The sequence below is a fragment of the Aquarana catesbeiana genome, linkage group LG01 (assembly GCF_042186555.1).
Source record: "Aquarana catesbeiana isolate 2022-GZ linkage group LG01, ASM4218655v1, whole genome shotgun sequence".
Classification (NCBI taxonomy): domain Eukaryota; kingdom Metazoa; phylum Chordata; class Amphibia; order Anura; family Ranidae; genus Aquarana; species Aquarana catesbeiana.
Window position 1 is genome coordinate 793,211,454 of NC_133324.1, and position 21,446 is coordinate 793,232,899.

At 41.5% G+C, this 21,446-nt stretch overlaps 1 protein-coding gene across 2 annotated transcripts in view; it reads right to left on the reverse strand.

Moving 5' to 3' along the window:
- Positions 1–18,691, reverse strand: part of LOC141113686 (cytochrome P450 3A24-like) — a 55,688-nt gene extending 36,997 nt beyond the window's left edge. Inside the window, exons 1-3 of one of the 2 annotated variants that reach the window (XM_073606951.1) lie at positions 18,466–18,691; positions 11,208–11,301; positions 6,198–6,250 (exon numbers count right to left, since the gene is read on the reverse strand). In XM_073606951.1, coding sequence (XP_073463052.1) covers positions 6,198–6,250; positions 11,208–11,301; positions 18,466–18,536 — 218 coding nt within the window. In that variant the 5' untranslated portion in view covers positions 18,537–18,691. Of the gene's footprint in view, positions 1–443; positions 468–6,197; positions 6,251–11,207; positions 11,302–18,465 lie in introns of those variants that run through there. The other variant, XM_073606960.1, reaches the window with a different exon arrangement.
- Between the last annotated feature and the right edge of the window lie 2,755 nt (positions 18,692–21,446).

Genomic DNA, 21,446 nt, shown 5'->3' on the forward strand with positions numbered 1-21,446 from the left:
TGAATATCTGTGATTTAATGGTTCAGGCAAATAATAGCAGCCAAGAAGATTCAAATGTTTATTTTCCAAGTGTCACTTAATGATGAGGATTTAAACCTGAACAGCTGCTGTTGTTTTTTCTGGCACGGGCATTTCTTAAGACAGTTTTCAGCATCAGATGCTGACAAGGAAGCTAATTTGTAGGGTGGGCTACTGCTAATAATGAAAGTGCACAATGACAGTTATCTGAAATTGGTGCTGATACTAAGACATAACCCACTGGTTTAGTTTAGAAAATGCAGTACTTACAGTAACTACTACACTTCAACTCAAGGTAAGTGAGAAGACTGCAGTTACCGTAATCCATACACTGCAAACGGTTTGCCCAAAATCCAGAACTAATGTAGAAAAAAATAAATATAGTACAAATAGAAATAGAACGAAGAAATCATGAAGAACGGTACCACACAATCAGGCCAAAGCCTAATCGGGCTCAAATAGTAGCTGAGACACAGCATGGATCTCCGCCTACTGGACCATCGCACTCAGCCTCAGGAGCAGATAACTGAGACACTACATGGATCACCGGACAACCGGCCCAACGCACTCAGTCTGTGGTAGGTTCAGAATCCCAATAACCTTTAAGAAAAAAATAAATACATACAATAGTTTAGGGGCACATCCTTATACATAACGAAAGGTGTAATGGACATTAATTGTACAAGACTCAAAACACAATACATGGTCCTGTAGGTCATACTGGGAACTTACCAGCAATAATCTTAGCTAGTCAACTACTCTGACTTTTCAGGACACCATGCACATATAGGTATTGAATTAAAGGCACCTATATGCTGCCACTGATACCAACTGAACACCAACACTACCAATCAATATATGACATCACAGTTAAACATAACAAGGCTGAGGCTGAGGCACGCAATCTATGCAAAGGATCTGCAAAAACAACAGCAAACAGCAATTGCAAACGTATAACACTATTCATACTACCCTATTGAAACCCAATTATCTCCTAGCTATTGGTAACCCAATTGGAAAAATCTGTGATTCTGACATTTTTGAATCACCTGAATATTTGTATGCATTTGACCTGTGCTTTTATCCGACTTCTGATCTTTTTGACATGATCAACAACAACATTATATGTTGTACATGATCTAGAACAATATTTACAGAAATATCTAGGCTGGGTTCACACTATTGCGAATTGGATGTGGATTCCTTGCATCCAATTTGCAATAGCAGGAGATTTTGACTGACTCCTGTGCGAATTTGCACAGGAGCCCTGTAAGTATTCTGGTCCATTTCAGGTCTGAATTCAGCCAAAAGTTCAGGCAGAAATCGTACCTGAAAAGGTGAATGGGGACGCACTGGACCCCTGCTGTGAGCCGCATACGAGGATAGTGTGAGCCACATGCGAGGATAGTGTAAATCCAGCCTTAAGGTTAATGCGTATGGAGGAATCTGCACTGACGGCTACTGTATTCGGACAGCTACAGCATCCACAGCTACCTGAATAGCCAACAGTGACAGCATCTAATTGGATGAAGTCACCGTTCAGCTGATAGCTTTCCACTTAGCTTCTTCAAATTTTAAAGTCAACTTTTGTTGAGCTGGCCACTCATGGTTCAAATTTTGCCCTTTTAGCAAGAATCAGCAGAAATTTTAAGCCATGTATGACCAACTTTTTACACAGGGCTGTCTCACTTGTTGATTGCTCTTACATGAAAACCCCAAAGGCTCCCTATCTTCCCTATCTTCTAGGAGAGAGGTAAAAGCATGCATGTCCTATTCAGCTATTTGTGAATATAATTTGATTTCCAGCTACTCAGATCTATGTACAACACAGGTTAATAAAGCTATTCACCACAAACCAGTAAATCACTCTTCCTACAAGATTTCATATTTATCTGATGAGAAAGTAAGAAATACAGTGTTTCCCCAAAAATAAGACCTACCCCAAAAATAAGACCTATCTCAATTTTCTAGGATGGCTGCAATATAAGCCCTACCCTGAAAATAAGCCCTAGTCAAAGCCCTTGTAAAATCATGTATTCCACGCTGTAAAAGGATTACATAATGTCCAGTGTGTGTCTTTATGTAACAATATTGTAGAAAATACCTTATTTACAGCGCCACTGGGTGCTCATGTGACCTGCCGGAGCTCTCCTTCCGGCTGACGTCAACGAGGATCTTGGCATCTCCCTCAGCATTGCTCGGAGTGGGGAAGAAGAGCTTCGGCAGGTCATGTGAGCGCCCAGCGGTGCTGTAAATAAGTTATTTTCTACAATGTTACAGAGAAAATTGAGTACTGTCCGTGATACTTTTTTATTTGCACTAACATACAATTTTTCAGGACAAGCTTGTCCTGAAAAATTGTATATTAGTGCAAATAAAAAAAGTATCACAGACAGTACTCAATTTTAACTAATACGGCTACTATCACATCAACTACAATGTTAAATAAAGACACACACTGGACATTATATAATCCATTTACAGAGTGGATTACATGATTTTACAAGGACTTTACCTAAAGTTTATTTTGGGGATTACAGAGATGCTGACTCCTGAGCTGACAGGAAGGGAGAGGGAGAGAGAAGACAGGGGACAGATAAGACATCCCCTGAAAATAAGCCCTAATGCATTTTTTGTAGTCAAAATTAATATAAGACCCCTTTCACACTGGGGTGCTTTGCAGGCGCTATAACGCTAAAAATAGCGCCTGCAAAGTGCCCTGAAAGAGCCCTGATGGCTTTCACACTGGAGGGGTGCGCTGGCAGGACGCTAAAAAAAGTCCTGCTAACAGCATCTTTGGAGCGGTGTATACACCGCTCCTGTCCATTGAAATCAATGGGGCAGCGCGGCTATACAGCTGCAGCAGCACTTTGCGGTGGTTTTAACCCTTTCTCGGCCACTAGCGGGGGGTAAAAGCGCCCCGCTAGCGGCCGAATAGCGCCGCAAAATTGACGGTAAAGCGCCGCTAAAAATAGCGGCGCTTTACCGCCAACGCACCCACCACCCCAGTGTGAAAGGGGCCTAAGACCCGGTTTTATTTTCGGGGGTCCCCAAGAAATTCCCTTAATTTTCCTGTTATGGGACAGGAAGTGATGGGAAATCTCTGCAATGGGACATTTATGCACGATATAGGATTTGGTAGGATAGGTAAATGGAAACTTATGAGCACAACTGTATATGGTGGAAAAGAAACCTAAAAGGGGTTATAACCCTTCCTTACGCTAGCCCCCCCAAAAAAAGAGATTTGCCTGTAGTTCTACTTTAACAATTTTTCTTGTCAGTAGTGACATAGATAACAATTTTATCTCCAGTATCCAGCACACAGTGAATTTTCAGTGAGTTTGAATTTCCTTTTGTGCAATAGCAAACATAGTCAGAAACACTTTGTTATCCCTGAGGAATCCGCAAGTCTGCGTGGAATCAAGTGATATATATATATATATATATATATATATATATATATACCAGGGACGTGCAGTGAGGTCAGTGGCTGGTGAGGCACTGGCTAGTATCAGAGCCAGATACACACAAGTTACATACGCCGTGATCATTAGAGCGAGAGCAATAATTCTAGCACTAGACCTTCTCTAACTCTAAACATGTAAACTGTAAAAAATTTTAAAGCGTCACCTATAGAGATTTAGAAGTAGTGAAGTTTGGTGCCATTCCACAAGCGTGCGCAATTTTAAAGTGTGACATATTAGGTATCTATTTACTCGGCAAAGCATCATATTTCACATTATACAAAAAAATCAGGCTAATGTAAGTGTTTATTTTTTTATTCATGAAACTGTTTTTTTAAAAAAAAAATAAAAAACGCGTAAAAAAAAAATTGCTGCGCAAATACCGTGTGACATACCGTGTGAAAAAGTTTCAACAACCACCATTTTATTCCCTAGGGTGTCTGCTAAAACAATATACCTGTATATAATGTTTGGGGGTCATGAATAATTTTCTAGCAAAAAAATTATGATTTTTACATGTAGGAGAGAAGTGTCAGAATTGGCCTGGGTGGCAAGGGGCTTATTAACATAAGTAAGTAATATACAAATAATTATAATATATTGTTTTTAAGGTTATTTACTATATTTTCAAAATCTTTACTCAAGCAGATGGCTTAGACAAATTACTGAAGTTTGAAGTTATAACTTCCAACCAGTAATTTCACAGTAAATAGATAAATAATAAATTATGTTATAACATATAACATTTAAGTATATGGTTTAGCATGAATATAACAGTACCTTTTCTGCAGATTCAGTTTCTCCCTCTTAACTGTGTGAGAAAAACATTGGATCGTGCGTAAATCTTATACACATAAACAGATGTTTTTTCCTTGTCGTTAAGAGGGCTGGGCTGGAAAGGAGTATTTGTCTTTTAGACACATGCCCCTTCTATGACACTGCAGTGAGAGGCGTGCCTCCACTGCAGCATTTTTATTGGACAGCTAGGACCAGTGGTACTTTACCAATGGTCCAAGACGCCAAGCTGTCCATTGAGCTCAGTGCCTCTGACAAGAAGTGAGGCACTGTGAGCTCATCCTCTCAGTCTGCTGCAAACAGAGTGTGTCAGCTTGTATTTAAAGTGGCCACTCTGTATGTAGTTTCTGATAGGCTGTGCAAGGAGCCCCATATCTCTGGAACCATATGTCGTAAGAGCCCCAAATTTTTACCAGCGGTGGGGTAGGACTTAAGCTACATACCCCCCCCCCCAATTTTTGTGACCCCAGGTCGCCGAGCTATGACCCTTGAAGCTCCATTTTTTTTTTTAATGTTCATGGCCCTGCCTCACCTGCCTCCCCTGACTGCACGTCCCTGATATATACAATACCTAACTTAAAAAAAAGTGCTCCAAGTTCACCATCTATCTCAATCCCATCAATGACCACACAGCCCCAGATTTCCCTTTGTAAAACAATCACTGCAGCTTAGCATTGTTGTTTCATAATGTGCCCCTACTTCTTGCCACAAATTGCCATTATCTGGGGAAAAAAACACAAATCTGCACATTAAAATGATGGTGCTTATGTACTATGCAAAATATTGGCCACAGAGCACTCAAAGCTTGATGTGGGATTGGCACACCAGTAGGCCTTGTATTAGTAGTAATACAAAAATCAAAGGTTTTGTGGATATCTGAGGTTATATAAAAATTTAAAGCTGCTTTCCTCATAGTACCTAAACTATCTGACCCATTAGTGTCACATCTCCAGTGTGCCTTCAGCAGGGAACTACAATTTCAGACTGAAACCTAGTATCTAAACCCTGCAAATAATGATCTACACTATTAGAATGCTGGGAAACTCAACATAAAAGAAAAAAAAAAGTTTAAAAAAATCACAATCTGTACATTCATAAATGTATCTCAAACATCTTCATATCACCAAGTTTAGTTATAATTACTATCATGCATCTCATAGTGGTCAGCCAGGTCACTAAACCCAAATGCTTACTATGCCCTTAGCCAGTTGCATCTGTGGGTGCTTTCATAGATGTTAAAGCGGAGTTCCACCCACATTTACAACTTTATCTTAAAGGAAAGACCACCACTCCATCAATCGTTTTTGGATAACATTTTTTTTTCTTTCTTGCCTTTTCTGACGTATTAAGTGTACTTCCGTCCTATCTCGCCGCGGCCCAGGGTGTCGTTTCCTCCTGCTCCCACGCTGCCTTCTGGGACCTGTGTGTGCTCCAGAAGACGACGGGGCCAATCGGAGAGTGCCGCACGACTTCCGCATGTGCAGTAGGAAAGCGGCGGTGAAGCCTGAAGGCTCCACTGCTGATTTCCCTTAGTTAGAATGGTAGCACCTGCACCCGATTGGCCTCGGGGGGCGACATCCCGGGCTCCCTGGACAGATAAGTGTCCTTACTAAAAGTCAGCAGCTACAGTGTTTGTAGCTGCTGACTTTTTTTTAAAAAATGTTTGCGGCTGGAACACCACTGTAAGTTGTTATTCGATCCAGGAGACCGTCATCTAATGTCTATAGACACCTGTAGCCTCCTATAAGATCCAGTAAGCAAATTTAGAGTGGGACTCAAAACAATGTACATGATGTGTTCTCTATATTGTGAATAGAAGCAGAGCCCTACACTTTCAAAGACCAGTAAAATACACAACTAATTGCTCAGCTGTTTCTGCAAGGTAATGTATTTGGGTAACACAATAAAGAGAGAACTTACCCCCATATTTTGCCATATTTTTTAAAACATTCCATGTCAAATTCAGCAAGACCCTGGTAAAGAGAAGTTCACAGAAAGTGAGACAGTGCAAAATACAGTATATGATTTGAAGTACTGCAGTCATAAGTTAGAACATACAGTATATTTTGAGAAAAAAACTTTGACCTGGTTTTAGCCTATGGCTGGAGTGTGAGAGGAAGAAGCAGCACATAGAAAGAAGAAGCATGCTAATAGGAAGAGAAAAGCAGAAAGGTGATCTCATTGCTGTGCTACTTCTCCTTTCACTGTCCAGTAACAGATAGGAAATTAAAGGACACCCCCGGGCCCTTCCCCGTTTTAGCTATGTGACAGGAAGTCAAGAGAAAGCACCCTCCCTTACTCTGTAAAAAATTGAAAAAAAAATTTTGCCTTTAGTTTCACTTTAAGGTTATTTTGTGTTTCCAGTGTCAGTGAGAATTATACTAAGAACAGATCTTTTAAAAATACTGACACCGCTTTCTACAGTAATTTTGTAAGTATTTAGACAGAAATTGGCAGAAATATTTTAATCCCTTATTTCCTGAACATCTGACATTTGTCTATAGGATCATATTCCACTAAGGAAATGCCAAAACTTCCAATTCTGCATACATGTAACACAGACAAACGAAAGGCTTCTACAAAGTTTGCAAGTGTATAAAATTATGTTTAGACTTGCAGTTAGGGGAAGATTACAGCCCCCTAACTTCTCCTCCGTAAGCTGCAAATGTAGCGGATGGGGTTCCACATATGCCATGGCTGTGATGCTTTGCAACAGGGATATAGGATGGCATGGCAATATGTGGATGTGTGGGAGGACACGTGAAAGGGTAGGTGTACTCAGTACATCTTGCTCATTTCCATGGGGGTGGTATCAGGGGCCCATAAGTATGGGTGCTGTGTGCTCCTTACATATTCACATTGGGTAGGTGCAGTATAAGTATTGGGGTCCCATAAGTAGGGGTACTATGTACCCTTTACTTATTCACATTGAATGGGCAGTATTGGGGTCCCATGAATAGGGGTACTATGTAGCCCTTACTTATTCACACGGTGGGATTGGGGTCCCATGAGTAGAAGTATTATGAACCCCTACTCATTCACACTGGGGGGACATTATTGGGAGTCCATGAAAATGGGTACTATGTACCCCTAACTTCTTCATACTGGGGGACAGTATTAGGGTCCCATGAATAGGGGTACTATTGGAGAACAAAAAAAATAATACTCTGGTTTTTCTTCAAATTAAATAAATCTTTAACTTTCGCTTTTTACTAATAAAAAATATCACCCCATTCTAGCAAATTATCCTCTATTCAAGTGAATGGGGCGACTTTGAAACTGCAGTGGTGCAGCATATATGGGGTTAACACAAGGAGTGGGGACGCCACATATTGCCTCCTTGCCGCCTGTCAAATATCGCTGAAAAGCGATCCAACCACAGATTTCTTAGTTGTAGCAGTGACAACTGCTAGTGTAAATGTGGCTTCAGACTGTTGCTGAAATGATTGGACTTTAGCCTTGTTCCCTAAACACAATCTGTTCCTATTCCATTTATTGTAATTCCCACGATATGTAACCTGGGAAACTATTTACTCTGCTATGTTTGGTCTCATATATAAGTTAATCATTGCTAATCTCCCTGATTAGTATGTTTGATTTGTATGTTTCCTGTTCTGTTCATAAAGACGTATCATTTATTTTCTCATTATACTGTGAAGGTTTTCATCTATCCAGGTCAGAAAAGTCAAAGAGCACCAACCGTGATCTGATTCTGGCCAATAGCCATTGAACTCAACTGCTTATTTCTGGAAACCAGTGTACACATTTTTTAGTTTATTGTGCGAGGAAAGAATTTCTGGCAGTGTGTTTAAAGTTGTGTGCTATAAAAGTTTCCTTGATTAGTGGCCAGATGATGTACTCCAATGATGTACTCCAATGATGTACTCTAATGATGTACTCTAAAGCTAGCCACACACTGTACAATATCCTTAAGAATTACCAACAAAGTCGTTTGAAAACAGTAATTATATTTATATATGATCAGGTAGGTTCCTTTCATTTCATAGTGGTTGGTAAATCTAAGACTAGCCATATAAACTACGGAAGGCCATATATAAATCTATTTTTCGATCAGCCAGACAGCTGATCAAAAAACAGCTGAACGGATTCCCCCATCCACACATGCAAAGTGAATGGAGGAATCCTTCCCACTGTGTTGTTGTATTCTGACAGCGGGGACTCCTCCTCTGTCAGAATACAGTAATCAGCACTGCAGCTGCTGATCAAATGAACATTTTCCAACATCCCATTTGACAAAAGCAAATCGTTAAGATCAACTTTTGTCAGAAATGGCCATAGATGGATCGAAATTTGTGTGGTCCCTGCTGATTTGGCCAAATTTCAATCCATCTTTGGCCAGCCTTATGCCGCATACACACGATCGAGATTTTGGTCGGAAAAAGATATGACGGCTTTTCCGACGAGATTCTGCTCAAGCTTGCCTTGCATACACGGTCACACGAACGTTCGCTGAATTTTCGACCGTCAAGAACACGGTGACGTACAACACTACGACAAGCCGAGAAAATGAAGTTCAATGCTTCCGAGCATGCGTTGAATTGTTTCCGAGCGTGCGTAGGAATTTTGCTCGTTGGAATTGCTACAGACGATCGCATTTTCAGATAGGAACTTTTTCCGACTAAAAAATTGAGAACATGCTCACAATCTTTTGCTGGCTGGAATTCGGCCAGCAAAAGTCCAATGGAGCATACACACGGTCGCATTTTCTGACCAAAAGCTCTCATCGGTCTTTTGCTGGCCGAATTTCCGATCGTGTGTACGCGGCATTAGATTGAAAAATAAACAGGTTCCTCCATCCACCCAGAACAACACAGATGGAGTAGTCTGTACTGCTGGCTATTGTATTCAGACAGCCGCAGCACCTGAGTCTGAATACCCAGACAGTGACTCCTTCTGGATTCAGTCACTGTTCTACTGGGGATTTTCCACCCAGCTCAGTCATTTTTTTTATTGACTTTTTGTTGTGGTATGGAATATTTTTATTGGAATCCTCCAAAATTCACGCCATGTATGGCTAGCATAAAGGAGATTACACAATCAACTGGTAATGTGTGTGGAGGGCTTAAAAGAATGTATCATGTTTTCCATAAAGTATCACTTCCTTTTTTCACCATATAAAAGTAGTTATTAGTTTGGATCAAGTTGAACAAAAATTGTCAAAATGTGTCAAATATAGTATATATCAATGTAGTACAAATGTGAATACATCTCTTGCATTGCTCAATCCCTTTCTTAACTTCTTTAAATTTAAAAACGTAAAGTAAAAATACATGTAACTAGTTGCAGGCTTTGGGTGTGCTACACATGCCCAAAAGAAGTTATCATTGTGCACAGGGTGTGTCCAGACTCTCTGCCCCCCCCCCCCCCAGGATACCATATTTGTTGGCTGTGATTAATCATACTTATACTTAGGTCAGCCATACACGGTGCAAATTTATTTCCTGCAACCATGGGTTGCAGGAAGGAAATTTGCATGATTCCCCAATCAACACAGACGGTGCTGATAGGGGAATCACTACTACCGAGCCACTGTCTGCTCCCACCGGGGAGACAAGAATTCAGTGATTATCACTAACAGCTATAGCAGCCGCTAGCGATAATCACAAGAGAATCTGGCAGGCAGGTTGTACCCAAGTTTATCGATAGATCAACTTGGTACATTCAGCCTGCCCATTAACGGTTTGAATCTCGGCAGGTTCCTGCTGAACCAGCTGAGATTCGAACCCTTTATGGCTGGCCTAAAGCCTTGTACACACAATCGGATTTTCCAATGGGAATTGTGTGATGACAGGCTGTTGGTGGACAATCCGATTGTCTGTACGCTCCATCAGACAATTGTTGGCCAACTTTCCGTGGACAAATGTTAGATGGCAGGCTTATAAATTTTCCGCGGACAACGGTCTGTTGTCGGATTTTCCGAGCGTGTGTACACAAGTCCGTCGGACAAAAGTCGACAGTACAAACACGCATGCTCTGAATCAATGCTCACCAAACACAACATTAGTAGAAGGTGCCCAAAGGGTGGCGCTAAAGAGATGAAAAACCACGTAGTATGGCACTACGTTTGTGTTTGTTGCCCAACAATTGTGTGCCGTTTCTATGCAAGACAAGTTCCTGGCTAATGCCCTTCGGACAAAAGTCCAACGCTTTGTCTGTGGAAAATACGAGGCTTTAGGAAAGAAGTGGTCAGCTCTAGCTGTCAAGAAAACAGCCTGAGTCAGTGTTTATAAACAACACTGCTCCAGACCTAGATTATGCATAGATACAAAGTAACATATTTTTACATTTGTATCATTCTGTTCATTCCTCTGCAGATCAAAGAGCAAAGAGATGAATTTAGATTTGCAGATAATGTCAGTTAAAGCAACCTGACCAGTAAAAAAAAAAAAAAAAAAATATTTAATAAAATGTTCCTCTGTTTAACCCCTTATTAACCCTTAGTTTACTTTAATCAGCCCTTCCAAATGTCCAAATTGGAAGTCATTGGTAAGCGCTAGTGGAGGTGTGAAACAAAAGGATTTTCCCTCTATTCCCATAGTGTCTTTTGCTGTATTCTGTGTGATGGTGCTTTTATACAGTATCTTCAATAAAGACAGATTATTTTTCTGGATGCAGCTGTCCAGATTCTTCTGATTTCCCACTATACACCCCTAGATGAGCTGAGCTAATGCCTCCGAACATGTGAATATGTGGAGAATTGTGATAGCAGACCCACCTGGAGCAGCGTCATATCTTTTAGGGCCCCTAGAAAACAAATGTGTTCTATGTCTTTGCAATGACTGAAGTTTATCCTGTGCAGAAAAACACCTGTCACTGCATATATGTGAGCGAGCCCTTTGATTTTAAAGATAATTCTAAATCTGGTTAACATAAAACTTTGCCATAAATAGGTTAAGATTGTATACTTACATTTTTGTTTTCAAGAAAAGTCCCAATAAATGGCAGGGGTTTAGGACCTGGTATTCCATACTTTTTGAAAATTCTGTAAGGCCAAATCCCATAGCTGAAAAAAAAACAGCAGATGACAGATGTGAGTAAACATGAAAAGTCAGATGTCAATGGGGAAATAAATAAATAGAAAAACAGCAAAAAAAAACAGACAGAAGTTCAGCTTAAAGTGACACTAAACAGTGACCCTTTTTCTGCAGATATAATTCATACACATCCACTGCTGAATGGCCCTGTAATTTATATTTCATGTGATTGTTTCTTATTGTGTTTTTTTCTGCCTCCTTGTGTGGTGCTCCATTTTTTTTTTTGGAGGGGGGTGGCAAACAAACCTGGCCCCCTCACTACCCCCACCCACCCCCGTTGCTCCATCGATCAATCACCCACTCGATCGCCGCTTCGCTCACCCGTCGCCCCGCAATTACCACATCCAGGTCGCTGCTTTCCCCCTGCATCTCCTCCCAAGTCTTGGCGGGCGCTTCTCCTCCTGGACAATCTGGTCTTAGGACTCCCGACCAGTTGGGTCTTAGGACTCCCGGCCAAGCGGGTTTCAGGACCAGCTTTCTGATTGGCGGGAGGAGACGCAGGAAGACATTAGCGAATATTAATTTTTCTGTCACACAAGTGGGTGGGCTCACCGTTTTTGAAGCTAATTAGAGCTTCAGGCTGTTAACACATGCTTAAAAAAAAAAAAAAAAAAAACGTTGAAATCCATGTGTCCGGCACCCTGCATGGAGATTAAGGGCCAGGCGCATGGATTAGGGGGGCGGCGTCCTTGCGCCCCTTATGGACAGGCCTCCACTGATCTAGTCTATCTCAGGAGCAATCAAGAAGGGGTGGCTACCTTCCTAAATACAGTGGGATCATGGGGAATGAATTTAGCCACCCTCTAACAGGAAGCTGTCTTCAAGCAGCAAAAGGAAAAAAAAGGAATTTGGAGATTTAGAGGGGGCTAAGAGCAATAGATGACACTTTTTAAAGTTACAGTGGTTATAAAGCCTCAAGGTTTTTTACCTTAATGCATTATATGCGCACGAGAGCAGTGGCGCTTGCTGCTGTCTCCCACCTCATTGGGCAGATTGATAGCAGCGGGAGCCATTGGCTTCTGCTCCTATCAATCAACTCCAGTGACGAGGGGGCGGGGTCGAGTCCTGCTGTTTGTGTCAATGGACGCAGCAGCGGGGCTCGGGAGTGAGCACGCACAAGTGCCCCCATGGGAAGCAGCTTCCTAAGGGGGCACTGGGCATAGAATAGGAGCCAGGAGCGCCAGCGGGGTAATGCAAGAAGAGGAGGTTTGGGACCGCTGTGTGAAATTCCACAGAGCATGTAAGTATAGAAATCTTTGTTGTTTTTTATTTTTTTTTTCCCCTTTACAAACGCATTTAAGGATACATACTCAAATAGACCTTTATATTTTTAAACCAGAGATTAGTGTCACTTCAACCCTTCCCTACTCTATTCAAAACTACAACAAAGAGTTTGGCTGAGGTTGGGCTTTAAGTATTTTAGGATGGACTGAACTACTTCACTGCTAATTGCAGAACCTGCAGAGTAATAAGATTTTGCTGCAACATGGAGAAGTTGCACGGAGCAGCCAATACGGATCTACTGTAGTTTTTAATTTTCTAGTACAGGTTAAAAAATAAGCAATATTAGCAGATTACTGTCACGAGGAATAGCACTAATTTTCTTTTGGTCCAGTTTTACAAATGAGCCTACAGCTCACATACAATTTCTATTTACAGGCTACATCTCCATAGAATAAATCTACTAAGATTTTAGCGGTTATTTTCTCAGATTACAGATAGCCGCGTCTTCCGCCCTGGTGTGCTGCTGATTTCCATGTATTCTCTCTGTACAGACATTACAGGGATCATTAGAAGACGCCACCTGAACTTCTTCCTATTTTTAAGGTGGAGATTTCTCTTGTGAATTGGCACAGTAACTGGCCCTAAGAATAGATTACATTTTATTATTATTATTATTATACAGGATTTATATAGTGCCAACAGTTTACGCAGCGCTTTACAACATTAGGGCAGACAGTACAAGTACAATACAATTCAATACAGGAGGAATCAGAGGGCCCTGCTCGTTAGAGCTTACAATCTAGGAGGGAGGGTCAAGTTATACAAAAGGGTAATAGCTGTGGGGGATGAGCTAATGGAGAAAATAGTGCAGTTGTTAGATGGAAGTTAGATGGAAAGTTTTCAGGGATCGCCTAAAAGTGGATACATTTGGAGACAGTCTGACAGATTGGGGTGGGGAATTCCAGAGGATGGGCGAGGCTCGGGAGAAGTCCTGGAGGTGGATATGGGAGGAGGTGATGAGGGAGCTAGAGAGCAGGAGGTCTTGGGAAGAACGGAGATGGCGATTAGGTTGGTATTTTGAGACTAGGGTAGTGATGGATTTTATGAATTACCTCTCCTTGTACTCCCTGTGTCCCTCCCTGTAATTAAACAATAATTTTGTTGCCATAATATTTTGTTATATAGGACAATGGTGTCCTTTAAGGTCATCACCGAAATTCAGTGACAAACTTTATACAGCGTGATTCCCTTTGCAAAAGAAAGACAAGCTCAGAGCAGTAAGCCCGGGTTCACTATTGATTGTGAGTGTATTTACGTGAATTTTAAGGATCTATACACACTGTGCTTAACCACTTGCTTACTGGGCACTTAAACCCCCTTCCTGCCCAGACCAATTTTTAGCTTTCAGCACTGTCACACTTTGAATGACAATTGCGTGGTCATGCTACACTGTACTCAAATGAAATTTTTATCATTTTTTTCACACAAATGGAGCTTTCTTTGGTGGTATTTAATCACCACTTGGGTTTTTATTTTTTGCTAAACAAACAAAAAAAGACAGAAATTCTTTAAAAAAAAAAAAAGTTTTGTTTGTTATAAAAATTTGCAAACGGGTAATTTTTCTCCTTCATTGATATTCGCTTATGAGGCTGCACTGATGGGCTGCACTGATAGTCACAGATAAGGCGACACTGATAGTCACAGATAAGGCGACACTGATAGGCACTGATAAGACGGCACTGATGGGTAACACTTATGAGTGGCACTGATGAGTGGCACTGATAGATATCACTGATGTGCACTGATATGTGGAACTGATGGGCACTGGTAGGTGGCACTGATGGGCACTGGTAGGTGGTATTGATAGGCAGCACTGGTGATGAGGCACTGATTGGTGACATTTATAGGTGGCACTGATAGGTGACACTGTGGGCACTGATCGGTGGTACTGTGGGCACTGGTAGGTGACGCTGGTGGGCACTGGTAGGTGGGCACAGAAGCCTCTGCAGAGGCTCTCCAGATCGGGACTGTTGTCCCTCTCACAGCCGCCGTTGATCGGCTTTTTCTTTTCTTCTCACACTACCAGCTTGAGGAGAAAAAATAGCCGATTACTGGCTCTGTTTATATCACATGATCAGCTGTCTTTGGTTGACAGCTGATCACGTGGTGAGGGGTCGGGATCAACCCCTTACTCCGATCTGTGATCAGCCGAGTCTCAGACTCGCTGATCACAGAGTCCTGCAGGGGGTGCGCAGACTGCTCGAGCTCGGGAGGACGTCTATGGATGCCCTCCCGGCAAATTAGGACCGTGTCGTAGCCGTCTTTCTGCTCCTGCTTCTACCGGAGATTTGCGTTTTTTTTTCTCTTGCCTGTAGAAGCAGCTTAATGTTATCCTATGTGCTCATGCACAGTAGGGCTTTTTAAAGGCAAAAAAAAAATTCCATCAAAAAATGCCTTTTTGAGAGGGGTTTTCAGGCATAAAAATGCAAAACACTCATAAACACGCACGCTTAGGAGCTATCAACATTTTCAAGTGTACATTGATTATAGTGAAAAATGAGCAGAGGGAACTGTTTTGGAGGAAAACGCTTATAAATGCAAATGCCCATAAACTCTCCTAAACTGTTGTGCAATAAAAGCTACTATGGGCATTTTTTCTGCCGCTTTTTCTGCCAGAGGTTCTGGCATTTTTTTCTGCTTCTAGAGTAAATGGACACAAAGGCTCCATGCACACTGGCAAAAAAAAAAGTTGATTCTACAGGCATTTAATGTTTTTTTCAGCTGCCTGTAGAAGCACATTATGATGACTACAGGCATTTTCTGACAGGGACGTTCAGATGCAGGAAATAAAAACCTTCTCGATCGCGTTTTCTGGAGAAGTTTAAGAGCTGTAAAAACGTCAATTGCTCCTAAACTCCTGTTATCTCTTGTGAACATAAAGTTTTAACGTTTTTTTTTTTTTTATTTGGGAGTTAAAGGGGTTGTAAACCCTTGTGATTTTTTTTTTTCAACAAACATATCATACTTCCACTGTGCAGTTCATTTTGCACAGAGTGGCCCCGATCCTCGACTTCTGGGGTCCAACGGCGCTCGCGGCTCCTACCCCCTAGGAGAAGTGCTCTCCTTGGGGGGTTACCGTGTGGGCGCGCTCCTGAGTCCAGCATTTGCGTCCTTAGACACAGAATGCTGGACTCGGCCCAGCCCAGCCCCCCACATCAAAGGATTTGATTGACAGCAGCGGGAGCCAATGGCTGCGCTGCTATCAATCTATCCAATCAAGAGCCGAGAGCTCGGCCAGAGAGGGTTTGCACGTCTCCGGCGTGGGAACAAACGGGCTCAGGTGAGTAAAACGAGGGGGCTAGGGGGCCGGTAAGTGACAGAAGTTTTTTCACCTTAATCACCTATGCAGTTGAGAGTTTACAACCCCTTTAACTTTTGCAGAGTGGAATGTTGTTAAGTGCAAAAAATGCCTGTAAACTCAAACGCTCATCAATGCTCATAAACACACCTAAACTTTGTACAATATGCTTTCAATTTGTGTTTTTTATGCCACGTTTTTTAAGCTAAAACGCTGACTTTTTTTTTTTTTTTTTTGCTCCTAATGTGCATGGAGCCTTAAGCCTTGTACACACGATTTTCCACAGACAAAACCTCAGACTTTTGTCCGAAGGGCGTTGGCCAGGAACTTGTCTTGCATACAAATGGCAAGAAATTGTCGGCCAACAAACATGAAACCTAGTGACGTACTACAAGTTTTTTTCAGATCTTTAGCGCCACCCTTTGGGCTCCTTCTGCTAATTTCGTATTAGTAGAAGTTTGGCGAGTGTTGATTTGCGCTTTTCATTTTACGCTTTTCATTTAGCGCTTTTCAGTTTGCGCTTTTCATTTCACGCTTTTCATTTCACGCTTTTCATTTTGCGCTTTTCGTTCTGCGCTTTTCAGTTCGTTTCTGAACGGCCATTCGTCAACCAGCCATGTTGCGGAATTGGAGGAGATAACGTGTTATTTATTATTGGCCCTTGCTTTGACATTATTTTGTTTGGTTGAATAATGATTTGATTTGGTATATTTTCTATATTTTTGGATACATAGAATGCACTTTTTGGTTAAGTTCTATTGGCAGATAGCATGTCTAATTTTCTTTGTTTGAAAATTCGTTTGCCGAAACTCCATCAGTTTCACCAGCAAAGCAACTTCATTATTATCCCATTAAAGAAGAAGAGAATTGTGCGCTGCATTTGGAGATTTCATAATTTGCCACGTCACAAATGTTAATTCTCCATTACAAACACTAGTTTACAAGACCGATCGCTTCTGGCTCGTCCTTGCTTCCGAGCATGTGTGTTTGTACTTTGGACTTTTGTCCGACGGACTTGTGTACACCCACTCGGAAAATCCGACAACAGACATTTGTCCGTGGAAAATTTTAAAGTCTGCCATCCAACATTAGTCCACGGAAAATCCGTCAACAATTGTCCGATGGAGCATACAGCCAGTCGGATTTTCTGCCAACAGCCTGTCATCACACAACCCCCATCAGAAAATCTGATTGTGTGTACGAGGCTTTAGGCGCTATGCACAATGGGCTTAAAAAAAATTACTGTTCCCCTTGCAGAAAAAAGCACTCATATAGAGCGTTTTTTTGTACAAAGTTTAGATAAGTTTAAGAGAGTTTTGCATTGTTTTTTTTAGAAAGCTCCAATCAAAAATGCAAACCAAAAGGTTTTTTTTTATCTTTTCCTGCCTCTAAACGTTGAGCTCAAAATATGCCTGTAATCGTCCTAATGTACATGGACACATAGGATAACATTGAGCTACTTCTACAGGCAAAACACACAACTCAAACAAACTGCAGAACTAGCGTTTTTTAAGCCAGTGTGCATGGAGCCTAAAGCGTTTTTTTGTGCATTTAATTAAGCATTTTTAGGCTTGAGCATTTTTTATTTAGCCAATGGAAACTTACTTCCTAGGAGGAGGAGATGGTTGTTAGATCCACGTTTTCAGGCATTTTTGAGGGGTTCGAATTAAAGTCTATAGAGGCCAAAACAGGCGATCATGCCCCTAAGGGTCCATGCACACTGGGCTTAAAAATCGCTGCTTCTATAGGAGTTTTGTGTTTTGTCTGTAGAAGCAGCTTAATGTTATCCTATGTGTCCATGCACATTAGGATGATTACAGGTATATTTTAAGCTCAGCATTTAGAGGCAGGAAAAAAAACCTTCTGGTTTGTGTTTCTGATTGGAGCTTTCTGGCAGAAAAAATGCAAAACCCTTCTAAACTTGCCTAAACTTTGTACAAAAACGCTCTATATGAGCGTTTTTTTCTGGCAAGGGAACTGTTTTTTTTTTTTTTTGTTTTTTTTTTTTTTAAGTCCCGTGTACATGGAGCCAAAAAGTTCCTCTACTTTTTCTGAGTGTTTAGCAACATTCATTTCAGTTTGCTGAGCGTGGATAGGGTTAAGTGATAATAATATTCAATACACTAATCCCATAATTAGAGCTGACAGTCCTGTTTTTACTGGGCTGTGGCAATATTGATTGATTTTTTTTTTTCAGAAGGATGCTGTTTATATATAGTAGAAGTGTCGCTATGAACCTCATGTAAAAAATTTGTTCTAATAATAAAAAAAAAATTCTCATTGCCTGTATCAATCCGACAACTTTCAAGTGTCATTATGAAGTCAGTGTTTAAAAGGCAACAAGAATATCATATCATGTCATGCTTTTGATTTGGGGAAAAGGTTTAAAATTGATTAATAAAAAACAATGCCTTTTTAAAGCAGTCACAATTTAAAATAAATACACAGCAAAAAAAGAATTATACAAAAACGATATAAATAAAATACACACACGTGTGCAGACAGAGTGTGTGAAAGTAATTGGTTCATTAGGAAACAATGATATACTCACTAAGTGAGAAGTGCCAGCAAAAGGATTAGCAGAATCCATGTTTCCTTGGAGAACTCTGGGAGGAAATACATGTTTATATCTTCCTTAGTTGTTGGACCTTCCCTTGTATATTCTAGGTCTTTCCCTTCTTCTTCTTCTTCTTCTTTTTCTTCTTCTTTTGCTCTTCTGACTGTCTGCACTATGGCAGCTGTTGATATACTGTTTCCTGTAGGGTGGTGACGTCATAATATAGGTGGAGATCAGTGACAAGGCCAGAGGCCCAGCGTATGGGTGTGTGCAGAGAAAGCACATATTAATGTTTTACTGAGAGCACTAAAGCTTGGAGGAGGGAGTACAGATAAGGAGGGAATATTAGAGTATCAAATGTTCAGCTTATATCTCTGGAGTCTGTGGTACACATACCGTACTTTATACTTTTATTTTTATAATGTAATGTTACTGATCCCAAATGGGTGCTCATTCTCATTGTTCTTAAAGTGGCAATAAACCAAAAAACAAAACTATGATATATTGCAGGTTACCAATCTTTAAATGCAGTAGCTGTATTCATTTTCTCTCGTTAAGCTTTTTTTTTCCTTTTTCACCTGGTGATGGAAGAGCAACAGAGACTCCTTTGGGCAGAAGCATTGTCAATCTGGAGACACAAGCCCAGAGCACAGGAAGGTGTCAGTGATACCCAATGTTTAACCACTTGCCTACAGGGCACTTACACCCCCTTCTTGCCAAGGCCATTATTCAGCTTTCAGCGCGGTCACACTTTGAATGACAATTGTGTGGTCATCCTACACTGTACACAAATTACATTTTTATAATTTCCTTCACACAAATAGAGCTTTCGTTTGGTGGTATTTAATCACCGCTGTTTTTTTAATTTTTTACTATAAAAAAAAAAAAAGACTAACAATTTTGGAATTTTTTTTCAACTTAGCTTCTGTCAGTACATTTTGTAAATAAGTAATTTTTCTCCTCCACTGATGGGCGCTGATAAGGTGGCACTGATAGGCTGAACTGGTGGGCATTGATGAGGTGGCACTGATGAGGCGGCACTAATGGGCACTGATTAGGTGGCACTGATGAGGAGGCACTAATATGCCGCACTGATGGGCACTGATAGGTGGCACTGATAGGCTGCACTGGTGAGCACTGATAGGCGGCACTGGTGGGCACTGATGGGCATTGATGATTGACACTGATGGGCATTAATGGACAGCAGTGATGGGCTGCACTGATAGGCAGCACTGATGGGCACTGATTTGCACTTGTGGGCACTGATTGCTGGCACTGGTGGGCACTGATGGCTGGCACTGGTGGGCAATGATTGTTGGCACTGATTGGTGACACTGTTGGCACTATAATGTAATCAGGGCACTGGTGATCATTATAGTGCCCTGATTACATGTTTTGTTGTCCCCTGCAAGGAGATGCTGCTGATTGGCTCCCCTCGCCACACACCCTGTCAGTGTGAGGCGAGGAGCGCGGATTACCGGCATCTCTCTGTTTACATGTGACCAGCTGTGATTAGACATGGTTAAAGAGCCGCGGATGAGGCTCTTTACAGAGATTAGGGTCGCACTGTGTCCTTGCAACAGGGAGCAGCCGCGATCGCTGTGCTGCGTGCCCCTGTGGGCTCACGAGAGCGGCCTTCCTGGGATGCTGTCATATGAATCTAGAACAAGAACATATAGAAAAAGAGCCGCACCGCCCCGCTGTCATTTGGCGGTGGGCGGGCGGCAAGTGGTTAATGACCAGGCCATTTTTTGCAATATGGCACTGCGTTACTTAAGCTGACAATTGCATGGTAGTGCAATATTGTACCCAAACAGAATTGATGTCCTTTTTTCCCACACATAGAGCTTTGTTTTGGTGGTATTTGATCACCTCTGCGGTTTTTATTTTTTGCGCTATAAACAAAAAAAGACCGCAAATTTTGAAAAAAAAAAAAAACAATATTTTTTTACTTTCTGTTATAATACATATCCAAAAAAATATATAAACAAAAACAAACAAATGTATTCATCAGTTTAGGCTGATATGTATTCGTCTACATATTTTTGGTAAACAAAAATCCCAATAAGCGTATATTGATTGGTTTGCGCAAAAATTATAGCGTCTACAAAATAGGGAATAAATTTATGACATTTTAATTTATCTTATTTTTTTTTTACTAGTAATGGCGGTGATCAGTGATTTTTAGTGGGACTGCGACATTGCGGTGGACAGATCTGACACCTAACTGACATTTTTGACACTTTTTTGGGAAACCGTGACATATTACAGTAATCAGTGTTAAAAATATGCACTGTTATTGTACTAATGACACTGGCAGAGAAGGGGTTAACATCAGGGGCGATCGAGGGGTTAAATGTGTTCCCTGTTTGTGTTTTCTAACTGTATGGGGGACTGTGTGTCTGGGGAAACACACAGATCCGTCTTCCTGCTTAGCAGGACAACAGATCTCAGTGTCATCCCCTGACAGAATGGAGGTCTGCCTTGTTTACTTTGGCAGATCCCCATTCTGGGAACGATCGACCGCTGATTGGCTCCCCCGCTGGGGGGGAGCCACGCGCGCCCACAAAAGCTAGTCCACGAATCACCGTACGGTTACGGTGATTTGCGCAGCCGAGCCACCTTGCCGCAGTACATCTGCAGCGGGTGGTCGGCAAGTGGTTAAATAAGCAGTAAAAGATTTTTTTGCTGGCCATACAATATACAATTTTCTTGTAATTTCCTTTAGATTTACCCAAAACCAAGTAATATGAGGTCAAGAAATTATACGAGTAAATTGTATAATGTATGACCAGCGTAACTCTTCAAACTGAAGATAACAGCATACAGGGTTGGGACAAGGGGTGGGCAGGAGGGACAGCTGCCCTGGACACTGTGGTATTATGTGAAGTGGGGGGGGGGGCACCACAAGGAGAATGGCGTGAGGGGATTTGTGTTGGCAGGGGGAATGTGGGGGGTGGCAGGGGGTAAGTACT